Here is a 14346-nt window from a genome sequence, read left to right on the forward strand (position 1 = left end):
TCTCAAACAAAAACTAACAAACTTAAAAGACCCAGTACAACCCATGGACAAAACCAAAGTCGTCTACAAAATTCCATGCAAGGACTGCCACAAACACTACTTAGGACAAACAGGAAGAAAGTTAGCCACCAGGATACATGAACACCAGCTAGCCACAAAAAGACACGACCCTCTCTCCCTCGTAGCCCTACACATGGATGAAAAAAACCCACCATTTTGACTGGGATAACACATCTATCTTGGGACAGGCTAAGCAAAGACATGCCAGAGAATTCCTGGACGCCTGGCACTCCAACCACAACGCCATAAACAAACACATAGATCTAGATGCCATCTATCAACCCCTCAGAAAACGAACAGAAAATGACATCACCACAAACCCCAGGAACCCCATCCAGGAGAAAGATATAAATAGAAAGCAGGAGACAACAGCTTTGCTTCACTTGGAGGTTGCCACTGATGATGTTACCTAGCCAGGTAATGAAACATCTGGATATCAAACCTACAGCTCAGCGAGCAAACCTACACCCTAAACCTCAACCTGAGCTACAAACCTTCACAAACCTTGCATTAATAAGGTTGTTTGGCGAGCAAACAGTCAACACATGTCCACACCCACTCGATGTGTGTCACCCAGATGAGACATGGAGGGACGTGGCCAAGTATGTTCTTAGTTAGAAGTCTGCTTCTCTGGTAAGATTTTTAGAAATTTCACCATTAAACTGTAACATTCTGAAAACTGAAAAATTCCAAATTCCGAAAAACAGCTGGTCCCGAGCATTTTGGATAAAGGATCTTGTACTTGTACTGGGCCTTTCATCAGTCCGAGTTCCCAAGTCATTGCATTATTTCCTCTAAAAATAGAGATTTATCACTGTCTTAAACCGTGACTCCATCTTGGATTTGCTCCATATGAGATTGGAAATGATGTTCAAAATCCTACAACACAGTTTCCCAATATACTTGTGGATCTGATTTACCTGACCCCAAAATCCACCTTCCAAGACCAAATCCTCTGAGAGATAGTGAAGGAATTTATGGAATTTTTCATCTTGATAGTCAAATCGTTCTCCAAAGACGATTGAGCAGATAATGTTTGAGGCTGCATTGTTCAGACTGATGTGTGGGTCAAAAGGGAGACCTGAAGAAAAAAATGTCACTTGTGAATGTTCCAAGTCAAAATGCTACCAGCAAGCATGTCTGAGCTCTCACATTTACCGATCGTACGGAGGGATTTTAGTAACTGCTGCGGGCTGGCGTTCAATTCAAAATTGAATCTATTGAATCCCAGCCACTGCTTGCCCTCCTTAGAAAAATAGCTGCAATGCAGTTTGGGGCCATTCATCCCATCATGTCTGTACTGTCTGTCAGTAAAAGGAAATCACCTGGTCCTACTCCCAACTTTCTCCCATTGCACTGTAAATGATAATTGTCCTCTTGTCTTTTGTAGATCATGTGAGATCACAAGACGAGAGGAAATAGCAGGGGCAGGCCACTTGTCCTCTTGTTCTTGCTCTGTCAATCAGGTCACAGCTAATCTGTCGTGGCCTTAACTCTAATTTCTTGCCTGCTCCCCATAACATTTGGACTCCCGTGTAGATCAAAAATCTGGTTAACTCAACCTTGAGTATGTTGAATTTCCCCACCTCCATCACTCGCTGGGGAAGAAGAGAATGTTAACCTACTTTTGGCTATTCAGAAGAACCTCATCAGGTACTCATGGATAAAGTTCTCCTTACTTTTTTAATTTCCAAACCTCCAACTCCACAACTCATTACCAAATCTCTGCTCCTTTTGGCCCGGACAGCTCCAGTGTCTCTGCACACATTCTGATCAACAACAGCCTTCAGGAACTACAAACAGACCCAGCACCAAGGTCCCACAAACTAAGGCAGTGCTTCAGAAACTTCAAGGGATGATGGTGCCGCCTGGAAAACCATTCTGGGACAATCTATCAGATCACTGATATTCCTGACAATCAGTTTGTTTCATATTAACGTTAAGGGGGATCTTGGACATGTGTTGCTAAATTCCTGTGGAATTTTAATATGCGCACAAAGTGTTAGTGCATCTCCACAACAGCTCACGGATCTTCCACGTCCTCGAAAATATCAATTCCTTACCTTTTGCATTTTCAAACTGTTTGTTTAAAAATTTAGCTTCCTCCAGGATTCTTGCCTCCAGAGATCTCTTCCCAAGCCCAAAGTTTCTCAGTGTCGAAAGTGAAAACCTTCTCTGTTCTCTCCACCAGGGACCATATCTTGCGAAGACAATGCCTACAGCATTACAACAGAAAGATAGTGATTTTTTTTTTTTACAACTTTCTATGGTATTGTATAATGGACAATATCTTCCAGAGAATCTGTCAAGAAGAGATGAGGAATGAGCAGCTGAATGGCACAACAATAATGTTTCACCATAATGTTATCCATTGAGATCTGGTCCACTCACCAATGGTCATGAAAAATAGAGAAAGAACATTTTAAAAGTTGACACTGTGAAGTAAAGAAGAACTTATAAGTGATAAAATTCCTACTAGTGGGGAGTCCACTGCTTTTGGTGCGATAGATTTGATCATTTTCAGCAGGTTAACAATGCAAAATCACCTTATCAAAATCCATTAAATAGGTCACCTCCATTATGAAGGAAAATCCAGTAAAATGAACAAGAAAAGAAGCTTTTTGACGGTTGTTAGCTCTGTGGGGTTGCATGATGATTGGGAGCAGGCATTCTGCTCAGTTGCTTTAAAGTCATAGAGCTAAAACCATCAAAACAGACCCTTCGTTTCAACTCTTCCATACTGACCAGATAATACAAGGAGGAGAAAGTGAGGACTGCAGAAGCTGGACAGTCAGAGTCCAATAGTGCAGTGCTGGAAAAGCACAGCCGGTCAGGTAGCATCCGAGGAGCAGGAGAATCGATGTTTTGAGCATAAACTCTTCATCGGGAATCAGCCCTATTCCTGATGAAGAGCTTATGCGTGAAATGTCAACCCTACTGCTCCTCGGATGCTGCCTGACTGCTACCCTTTTCCAGCACCATACTCTTCGACACAGATAATACAAGTGTTTTCCTCGATTCTGGATCAATCATTACTGTCTTGCCTTCAACTATGAAGTGATTTTACACAGTGCACCTTCAATATTACATGTCAAACTCTAGATTCTGAGAGGTAGTAACCTTCCAACTCTCAATAGGTTTGAAACCATACTTAAGAACAATGGACAAGCTGACAGAGGGCCTCGATGTGTGTGTGTGTGTGTGTGTGTGTTAAGGAATCAGAGCAAATCCTTATTAAATCAGCAGCATTTTATGTAAATATGTCTTCCACAGCCAGCAGAAGATTCTCCAGGTCAGGTGACTATATTCCATCTCATGAGGAAGTGCCAAAATGATGATTCCAATCCATTCTGCAGGAAGGCTGGATGACATTTTGTGAGGAATTTCTCAGCTTTTGATCAACTTTACAATTCCTCTGCAATTCTAATTGAAAAAGAAAGGAGCCTCTTCCTTCCTTAAAGATTTCTAACCAGGAGATGTATTTGGGATTGAACTTGATAATATGAGACTATCAACTCGCTTGTCCCCAGAAGCAGATCCTGTCGTAGCTGACTCTTAATTTCCGATGGTTCACTTTTCTGATAGTTGAGAGCAGAATTCTTCAATCAGCCAATTTGTCTGATCAGTACTAATGAAGAAGTGCTACATGTTGAAGAAGTGGTGCAAGTTCCAGGATTTTCAATTTCAAGGGATGGTCTGACAGGGCTTTCATTATTATGAAGATGAGGGTGTACTATCCCATTAAGAGAGTAAACACTAGCAGTGACAGCACCAAGTCTTCTCAATAAGACACAATGTAACATGTGTTCCAGCTCCTGAAGTAATTGGTTGCCTGGAAACGACAAAACAGATTCGAATACCCTGAAAAAAAAAACAAATTTCAATCAAGTTTGAATTGAGTATATTGACGATCTTAAAAGCCAATGATACAATCCAATGTTGTAAGACCGGGGAGACTTGAACAGTTGGGAGGAGAACTGCCACCAGACCAACAGCTGTAGACTCTGTGTGAACTCTGAGTGGTACCTGTCTGGAGAAGGAGTTTGCACCGAGAGAAACTTCGACACTGGCCTGGGGAGCAAATCTACCGAAGATAAAGAGAAGATTCGACCGCTGGCTGGTTTTAAAAATTGAATTTTCCAGTAAATCTTAATTGAGAGTTTTATCGGACTAGTATTGTAGAAGGGGAGGTAAAGATAGGTTAGAGAAAGGAGGTGTAAATAGTTGTGAGTTAATTATTCTCTGCTTTACTTTAAAGAAATAAAGTTGTTAATTTTTATTTTAAATAGTTCTTGGCCTCTCAAATTACTGCACAGGATAAATCTTCTCTGTGTTGCAGTTTTAAATTAAGCAGGAGGGTTTACCCAGTGTCGTAACAACATAGTGTTCCTGATGATCTGGTCCAAGAGCATTGGGAACAGTCAACCTGAATGTCTAGGAAAATGCAGCAGTGAGGGAAACAGGTAGGGTTTAACAAATATCAGTGAGCCAGCTGTAATTTAGGAGAGGAATCCAACACGAATACGGGTTTTATTACATTTGATGTCAACACATTCCGAGCATGTAAGAGACTTAAATATACACTCTGGTTAGTTGTAGGTTAGATTAGTAGACAGTTGAGTTTTGTTTTTTTTTCTTCTTTGGTATTTTTTCTTTTGTTAAATTTTGGCTATTGTATATTTGATTTAATTGTATATCAATGTTTGTATTTGAGAGTTTTGTTTATTTTTGTAAACTTGTAAAAATGTTAAATTTCTAATAAAAATATCTATAAAAAAAAACAATGTGACCTCAGTAATCGTATGTTGTACAAAGAGGTTAGCCCCTTCACAAATCTGGACATATTGTTCTGTAACCGTACCATCATGTATGGTGTAACAATAAACATATGTTAACAGTTAGAAAGACTCCTGGCCTCATTTGGTATCAAGACCCAAGCAATGCACAGTAGAACACAATGAAAGCACTTCTGAAATGAAGCACTGCTTGGTTTGGCTGGGGACCCAATACAAAAGGTGGCAGCTCTGTACATAGCTGGCACCAATGAAGAGTACTGCCCTCGGATTGGCTGGGGAGTTTCCTTCCTTCTGGTGGGGACTCTCTTTTCTGACATCTGGTAATTTAGAGTCATACAGCATGGAAACAGACAGAGCACGTCGACCATGTTTCCAAACTGAACTAGTCCCAGCTGCCTGCACTTGGCTCATATCCCTCCAATTCATGTGCTTATCCAAATGTCTTTTAAATGTTGTCACTGCACCACTTCCTCTGGCAGTTCATTCCACACATGAACCACCCTGTGTAAAAAAGCTGCCCCTCATGTCCATCCTAAATCTTTCTCCTCTCACCCCAAAAATACTCCCCCTAGTTTTGAACTTCCCCATCCTAGGGAAAAGACTCTTGTCATTCACCTTGGAAAGGCCTCTCATAATTTTATAAACCTCTATAAAGGTCATCCCCTCAATGTTCTAGCAAAAATAAAATTTCCAGTCTTTTCAGTCTATTTTTATGTCTCAAATCCTCCATTCCCAGCAATGTGCTGGTAATTTCTTTCTGAATCCTCTCCAGTTTATTAATATCCTTCCTTTAACAGGGCAACCAGAGCTGCACGCAGTACGCCAGAACCACGTTTCTGCACATGAAATGGTCAAACGTTTGGGTGAATTGTGACAACCAGTTTGGGGCAGGTTTTACACTTACACATAGGATTCCTTCATGTTTGTGAAGATCATTCAGGACTTGAATTTTTATAGCCTTGCAATATCCATGTACTTATTTAACACTGCCAGTCTATTTATCAATTCACCCACTTAGACATCTGCACTGTAGCACTCTGTCATGACAATCTAGACCTGGCACTATTGTGTGAATCAATATTCACTGAACTCATAAACTCAACAGCTTTTGGATGTATGTATGCTCGCTGAGCTGGAAGGTTTATTTTCATAGAAGGAAGGAAAATGGATTATCAGACCAGCCAATGATCTCAGTGAATGGCAGGGCAGATTCAATGGCTGATTTCTGCCCCTTTTCTTAGAGTTAATGCTGTATTTCCACTTTTGAAGATTAAAGCTGGAATGACTCTGTTTCCTGGGGAATCACTTGGAGTGAGATTCTCCCTAGTCTTGGAGGTCCCGTTGTCCAGCTTCTCCAGAACGGAACTGTCAGGATTGGCACTGAAAGCCTTTTCAGGGACAATGTTCTCCATTGAGTAAGAGTTTAAGGTATTTCTTAATCCACTCAGATTTCTGTCTTCAGGGACGATTACCCCAGTTACCCTCTTTGAGGGAGCTGATTTAGTTGCTGCTAGGCATGTTGTTTTCTGGCTTCCTTTATGCATCTCTCTCACAGGATTTCAGCGATGGTGCAACATTAAAACTCATGCTGAGACTTCACTCTGCCAGTTCTGAGGACATCTAGGTTTTGTTGCTGGGGGCTGCAAGTACCTCATGTGGGCTGTCCATTTGGCTGTAGAAACTGACTCCATTTCAGGCCAATTCTCCAACTAATCAGCAATCCCCTTCCCATACACAAGAAGCATAGATTTGTTGATGGTGGCACACAGAGTATCCAAAAGGGATGGAGAACATTCTGCATCAGAGAATTCAGAGAACCTAGACTTAAGTATTTGCACTGAAACCAGTATCGGACTGGCTTGATGAATAATACATTTGAATTTACCGAAACCAGTCCCCCAGACACACCAAGACCCAATTCCTCTAGAGTCTTTAGCATCTATTCCCACGGATACAGTGGGATACTGAATGTCCTGCAGATTGCCCAATGGAAGGAAGCAGAAGCTGTAAAACAATTCCCAACCCACTTCCCAGGACTTATGTGGCTGTCTCTAAAACCTGTGACATTTACCTTCCCCTGTCATCTTAAAGATTTCCTCATACACTGCAAACTGTGGCCGGTCGGCAAAGTCTTCAGATTTCTTCACCAGCGCCTCTTTTAGGGTTTTGTAGCCGTTTAGTATCACTGTGTTGGTCCATCCGAACTGCACACTCACCACATCGCCATATTCCTTCCATAGCTTAAAACATAATAAAGAGAAACATGAGTTAACTAGGCAAAAGGGGAAGGCTATCCTTTTGACTTTCTCACTGGCCACATGTGGGTCAGATAACAACATGGGTCAGCGCAGAATGATTTCAAACACAGAGAGTCACCCACAGCCCTGGTCCGCTGAGGTGGTTTTGGGCCTCAATATGTCTGGCTTCCCAGCTCACATTCCAAGGCTGGTGTTGCGTTTGTTATGTACAGCGAATGTTGCACTGGTTAATGCAATCACATATCAACTGATTAATACTGAGAAATACTTAAATACTGTAACCACACACACACCACTAAACACATCCTTTAGTATCCTTTAATGGATATTAAAGAAACAAAAGACTTGGTTCTGGGTTGGCAGCTAAGAATACAGCAGCAACTAACACTTTTTCCCAGTCACCACCCAGTGAATCAAATTAAAATAGCCTTAAAACCTGGAACAGTAGAGCCAACTTTCTCTACATATCTTTGCATTTGTTTTTCAAAAGATGAAAACACACACAAAGCAATGCACTAAAGCTATAATTTAAGCAGATATTATGGAAGTTATTCTGGCAGATATGTAGTTAACTTATGATTTGGAGATGCCGGTGTTGGACTGGGGTGTACAAAGTTAAAAATCACACAACACCAGGTTATAGTCCAACAGGTTTAATTGGAAGCACACTAGCTTTCGGATGAAGGAGTGTCGCTCCGAAAGCTAGTGTGCTTCCAATTAAACCTGTTGGACTATAACCTGGTGTTGTGTAATTTTTAATGAAGCTAACTTAGTGTTGCAATGTATGCCCGGGATCATGTTACAAAGCTCCAGTAACAGATAATGGTAGTAGATTGTGATAGGTTAGTTAAATCACTGGGAGATGAGCTAATGCTGAAGATGATGTGTTGTAATGTGATAGGTTAAGTATGATGGAGGGAACCAGTGTGACAGATGATGATTAGTTTAGAAAGACAAAGCAAGCCAGCATTATTAGCTATGCTAATGTTATCTGATAAGCATGGAACCAAAAAATTGGAAGAGAACAAAGTGCTTGTGGGGAGTCAGGGGAGATATTTTGCTGGCTCCCACAGCTTTGATTTTACAAGATTTAAGTTTGTGAAGGATTTCTGCATCTCCTGGTAATTTTTTTTACAGAACATTGAGTAATTCTTTCACAACAATATCTGTTGCAAAACCATTTCAGGAACACAAAATGGGATCAGAATAAACAACATTCACCCCACAATTTGTTTTTGCTCCCTCTACTCAATGTCAATGTCAATCTGTTTTAAATTAAGTTTCCAAAATAACTTGCTTGGAGGTGCTGGTGTTGGACTGGGGAGTACAAAGTTAAAAATCACACAACACCAGGTTATAGTCCAACAGGTTTATTTGGAAGCACTAGCTTTCGGAGCACTGCTCCTTCAGCCACCTGATGAAGGAGCAGCACTCCAAAAGCTAGTGTGCTTCCAAATAAACCTGTTGGACTATAACCTGGTGTTGTGTGATTTTTTTTAACCATAATAACTTATTAGACAAATTCATCACACTTTGTCAGATAAATTGCAGGCTATCGTGAAGTCCTAGTTCCAGGACACAATGGATCTCTCACTCACTCTCTGCTCTCTGACCATTTGTGCTTTACCTTGGCAAACGATAAGTGGGGGCTGTTCCAGTTCACTTGAAAAATGTTCCCAAAGAAAGGCAAACCCCGGGGCCCAGGAGGGTAATTCTGACACTTGCGTCTCTTCATGAAGTCAAAGACCAGGGCAAACACCATGAAGAACAAGGCCAGCACAGAGAATCTGTCAAACACTGAGGTGAAAAATCTGGGAAAAGCTGAGAGCTCCATTATTCCCAGAGACAAACACTTGTCCAACAGTCAGAGATCAAATTCCTCTGTCAGCTGACAATGAGTGAGGCTGCTGGGGATTTTAGTGGGAGTGGTTCTCCAATCTCATTTAATACTCTACATGTTGTGACAAGGCTGACTTCAATCACCGTCATAGTTTGTACAGAAAAGAACTCTGTCAACGTAAATTAGAAACAAAATAGTTCTTAAAAGCAATTTCGCTTAAAACAAGAACAATCTTTACTTCTGTGCCTAAAAGCCTTTCATTTGTCTTGGCTTTAATTTGCAAACCACAGCTGGATCTGCAATCACCAGAAAAAGGGGCGGTGAAATGTTTAGATCCCTTTCATTGGTTAACCGTTCTTTTACACTCGTATTGCAAACTCTCTCCACACTTTCCTTAAAAGGATACTAAAGAAACAAAAGACTTGGTTCTGGGCAGGCAGCTAAGAATACAGCAGCAGCTCACAATTTTCCTCAGTCACCACTCACCTTCGTTATCATCCAGTGAATCAAATTACAATAACCTGAAAACCTGGAAAAGTACAGCAAACTTTCTCTGCACGTCCTTGCATTTGTTTCTCAAAAGGTGAAAATACATACACACAGCAGTGCACTAAAGCTAGCATTCAAGCAGATATCTGTAGCCAAACCATTTCAGGAACACAAAATGGGATCAGAATGAACAAGGTTCACCCCACAATTTCTTCTTGCTCCCTCTACTCAATGTCAATCTGTTTTAAATTTAGATTAGATGACTTACAGTGTGGAAACAGGCCCTTTGGCCTAACAATCCACACTGACCCACCAAAGCACAAGCCACTCATACCCCTAACATTACAGGCAATTTAGCATGGCCAATTCACCTAACCTGCACATCTTTGGACTGTGGGAGGAAACCCACATAGACATAGGGAGAATGTGCAAACTCCACACAGTCAGTTGCCTGAGGCAGGAATTGAACCCAGATCTCTGGTACTATGAGGCAGCAGTGCTAACCACTGTGCCACCAGAACTTATTAGACAAATACAAAAGAAAGCTAAAGTGAATAGACTGTTTGGCTGTTATTCCAGTTTCTGTTATTGGTAGTTTGTAATACTGAGAGCCTGGATCAGGAAAATAGCTTTCGGAGGAAACATGAAGATGATGTGTTGCAAGATCATTTTTTATGTTCTACATAACTGCTTGACCATAGTTTCATTCTTATGAGCCATGGAGACCTCTTACATAGGTTAAGAAGTCAAAAGCATGTATGTTGCTATGACACACATGAAAAGAGTTTAAGTTGTACCATAGACGTCTTTACAGAAATAGTTCCTGCTGGACTAGTTTAACCCATTGCAAAATGTGATAAGATCTCCGTTAAATGAAATGGAAAGACATGTTATGGTAAAGGGCCGAGGCAAGATGTGAAGACTATCACTTAAGTAGCGAGTGTTCGTTTGGTCTTGAGTTAATTTCTTGAAAAATTGGTGGAACCAGGTTCAACAATAACTTTCAAATGAAATTGGGCAGATACGCGGAGGAAGGTTTGCAGGAGGATGGTGAGAGGGCTAGCACGGAGATGATAGGGCCGAATGGGTTCGTTCTGCCGTATCAATCTTCCTGTGGTCCCTCGAAGTAAGGAGGATGCTTGCCACAGAGTGGGGGCCAGTGGGAAGAATCCAGGTGTGGAATCTTTTAACAAGAGGAGGCTGTTGTGCTGAGTTCCCCTCAGTTTTGACTGGACAGTAAGCTCTCCTGTTTGTGCTCCACAGGCATTTTGGGAGGATTTGCAGGTTGATAATCAACCTGTTTGACCCCATGATGAATGTCCTGAACTGACAGCTGCTGGCTCAGAGACAGGGACACTACTCACTGCACCAAGAGATATCCACTGATTTTACTGCAGTTTAGTGCCAAAGCAAAATCTGCAAACATCCAGTACACTCACACACATGTATACAATCAATATCGATTCATGTGCCCTATAACTGCCAATGTTTACTTGCTTCTAAGGAAAAACTTAATGGGTGCCAATTTCCACAGAGTGTTCAGAATCTGCTGCTGTAATCTCTCGGAAAGTGCAATGAAGACTCTGCTAATACAGTAACTTGAAGTTTTTTATTTAGTCGTTTGCACAATGTAGGTGTCTCTGATTCTGCCAGCATTTGTTATCCTTCCCCAATTGCCCTTGAGTGGGTGAAGGTGAGCCGGCGTCTTGAACCACTGTAGTACGTGTGGTGTAGGGACACACATAGCACTGTTAAGGAAGGGAATAACTGGGTATTGATCCAGTGACAGTGAAAATACAGTGACATGGTTCCAAGTCAAGATGCTGTATAGTTTGGAGGCAATGTTATGGCAACTCCAGGAATATTTATTGCATGTTTATAACAGAAAATTTATGATTCATGTATTAGGTATACAGATGCTTCAAATCTTGTCATTAATCATGGATTGTCAACTAACAGGAGAAAAAGTCAATGGGGATAAAAAGCCAGGGATCTTCGAAAGGAAAAACATGCATTTGCATAACGCTTTTCACAACCTCAAGACTTCACAAAGTACTTTCTTGTTAATTTAATACTTCGTGAAGTTTAGCCACTGTTGTAATGTGGCAGTCAATTTGCACACAGCTCTCATAAACAGGAGCACAGCAAAGAGAATACTTTATTGATGTTGATCGAGAGACAAATATTGGCCAGAAGTGATACCCTGGAATCTTTTAGATCCACCTCCAAAGGCTGAAGGGATCTCGATTTGACGTCTCATCCAGAAGACTGAACTCTCAACAGTGCAACATACCTTCATCACTAGCATTAGGAGAGCAGGCAGTCCCCTCTTTATGAACATCTGACTTACAAATGCTCATACTACAAATGAGTGTATTAATATTGTAACGACATGATGATGGACCCTTCTGCTAATTAAACCAAACACACAGAAAAGCTCACCTCACCTCATTACCTGTTAAAGTATGAGTGACAGAGAACTGCCAAAACTCCACTATTTAACAAAAAAAATCAATTTTATTCTTTAACTCTAAAGTGAACGTTAAACAACAACTATTTACAACTGTAACCCTCTTTTCTCTTAAAGGTTTGTTATCTACCTCACGCTCTAACAATACACTGATCCAATAAAGCCCCTATTAAATTTACAGCAACTCAATTTTCAAAACCAGACAGCGGCTGTCATCTCTGGTGTTGATCTTCCTCTGTTTGCAGATCTTCCTGGTTCGCCTTCGGTCTTCTGCTGCTCAGATGTTTCAGATGAAAAAGGTACCTTTGATAGAGAGTGTTTTCAGGCATTCTGTCTGACAATGGCAGGTGGTGCTCTTTTCGGCTAACTGTCCAAAATGCCTGCTTTTTATACCCCAACACATCGGATTGTCTCATTGGTTCGACATTGTCAAAACAGTAAAATTCAAATTCAATTGGGTTTTAGTATCTTGGGGCATAATTTAAACTGATTGGTTAAATTTAAACTGCTGTGAAAATAACTTAAAACCAAAATGCTACATCTTTCAATTTTTCAGCATCCTCTGTGACATGATAGGTGCTTGCCAGCTTTCAGCTTTCACTCTCTCTTAAAGGTACAGTATACACCCTCAACTTCATAACAATATTAATTTTAAAGATCTGACTTGAAAATATATTCTTGTGCTTATGAACAGCTATTTTAGTCCTGAAGGGTTGCTGCATCTGAAATGTTTTTCTCCACAGATACTGCCAGTGTTTTTCCAGCAATATCAGTTTCTGTGACAGCTATTTTCAATTGTGTTCCAACTTGTGTACAAATCGACTTATGAACATAGTCAAGAATGGAACTGATTCATAACCCAAGGACTCCCTGTATCAGCTGAGAATCTTGTACTTAAAGCAGGGATGAGGTTTGGGACAGCACCAGTATAAGGCAGGAGGAGCAGCTACTGATGTTTTAGTACAGAGACCAGGAAATGAGATATAGGCCGGTGTGTGCAGTCGTAGGATTTAGGGCCTGATGTGAGAAGGAAGATTGTGAGATAATTTAGCTGGAACAGAAAAAGATTCTCAACTGCATGGGAAATCCCAGAACTTGAAGTAATAAGTCCAAACTAATAATCAAAAGTAGGATTAAGTATCAAGTTTCTGTTCATAATCAGATTCTCTTTTTAATTTACATAAAGAGATAAAAGTGATCTTGTACAAAAATAAAGTGCTTCCAAATGATTTCTTCTGAATCTTTGCTACTGCAGCAATATTTTTTGAATGACTGGTAATGTTGTATAATGTAATATAAAACAGGACAGTAACCAAAGAGATTAAACAAAACCAGGCAACAATACTGAGTTCAATTTAAATGACAAATTAAGATAAATATTGATTTGATTTGATGACTGTGATTGGATTAGCATAATGCTGTTCATATGAAGCTTTGTTTACTTTAGTAAGTATTGCAAATATTACTTGGAAGAACCATGCAATAGAATTTTGCCTCTTTCACTTGTGGGAATGGGTGTCACTGGTTGGCTAGCATATATTACCCATTCCTAATCATCCTTGAGAAGGTGGGGGGTGAGCTGCCTTCTTGAACTGCTGCAGTCTATGTGCTTAGGCAGGGAATTCCAGGATTTTGACCCAGTAACACTGAAGTAACAGCAATACATTTCCAAGATTTCTTATATACAATTTTAAGTATATTTCTGCATAACTATCATCTTATGACCCCCTGCGTTTTCTCCCATTCACATTTCCAACAGCTGTGCAAGTTATTCCACGAGGATGGCCCACCCTCATGGCCAAAACTCTGCAGTGATTTGCCATTGCTTTCAGTAGGATAGCTGACCAGGAAATTCACCCATTCTTATTGCCTGGCATCAGGCAAACTGGAATGATTTTCAAGGTGGTAAAAACAATGACTGCAGATGCTGGAAACCAGATTCTGGATTAGTGGTGCTGGAAGAGCACAGCAGTTCAGGCAGCATCCAAGGAGCTTCGAAATCGACGTTTCGGGCAAAAGCCCTTCATCAGGAATAAAGGCAGTGAGCCAGGAGCGCGGAGAGATAAGCTAGAGGAGGGTGGGGTTGGGGAGAAAGTAGCATAGAGTACAATGCGTGAGTGGGGGAGGGGATGAAGGTGATAGGTCAGGGAGGAGAGGGTGGAGTGGATAGGTGGAAAAGGAGATAGGCAGGTAGGACAAGTCCGGACAAGTCATGGGGACAGTGCTGAGCTGGAAGTTTAGAACTAGGATGAGGTGGGGGAAGGGGAAATGAGGAAACTGTTGAAGTCCACATTGATGCCCTGAGGTTGAAGTGTTCCGAGGCGGAAGATGAGGCGTTCTTCCTCCAGGCATCTGGTGGTGAGGGAACGGCGGTGAAGGAGGCCCAGGACCTCCATGTCCCCGGCAGAGTGGGAGGGGGTGTTGAAATGTTGG

The 14346-nt window shown here is 41.2% G+C and overlaps 1 protein-coding gene across 1 annotated transcript in view; it reads right to left on the reverse strand.

The window, feature by feature from the left end:
* The window catches only part of LOC122564144 (cytochrome P450 2J2-like), an 18519-nt gene extending 9534 nt beyond the window's left edge, over nt 1-8985 (reverse strand). The window contains exons 1-4 of the mRNA XM_043718771.1: nt 8742-8985; nt 6928-7096; nt 2124-2276; nt 981-1141 (exon numbers count right to left, since the gene is read on the reverse strand). Coding sequence (XP_043574706.1) covers nt 981-1141; nt 2124-2276; nt 6928-7096; nt 8742-8948 — 690 coding nt within the window. The 5' untranslated portion in view covers nt 8949-8985. The remainder of the gene's footprint in view (nt 1-980; nt 1142-2123; nt 2277-6927; nt 7097-8741) is intronic.
* Nucleotides 8986-14346: the final 5361 nt, after the last annotated feature.

The sequence above is a fragment of the Chiloscyllium plagiosum genome, chromosome 28 (genome assembly GCF_004010195.1).
Source record: "Chiloscyllium plagiosum isolate BGI_BamShark_2017 chromosome 28, ASM401019v2, whole genome shotgun sequence".
Taxonomy (NCBI): Eukaryota; Metazoa; Chordata; class Chondrichthyes; order Orectolobiformes; family Hemiscylliidae; genus Chiloscyllium; species Chiloscyllium plagiosum.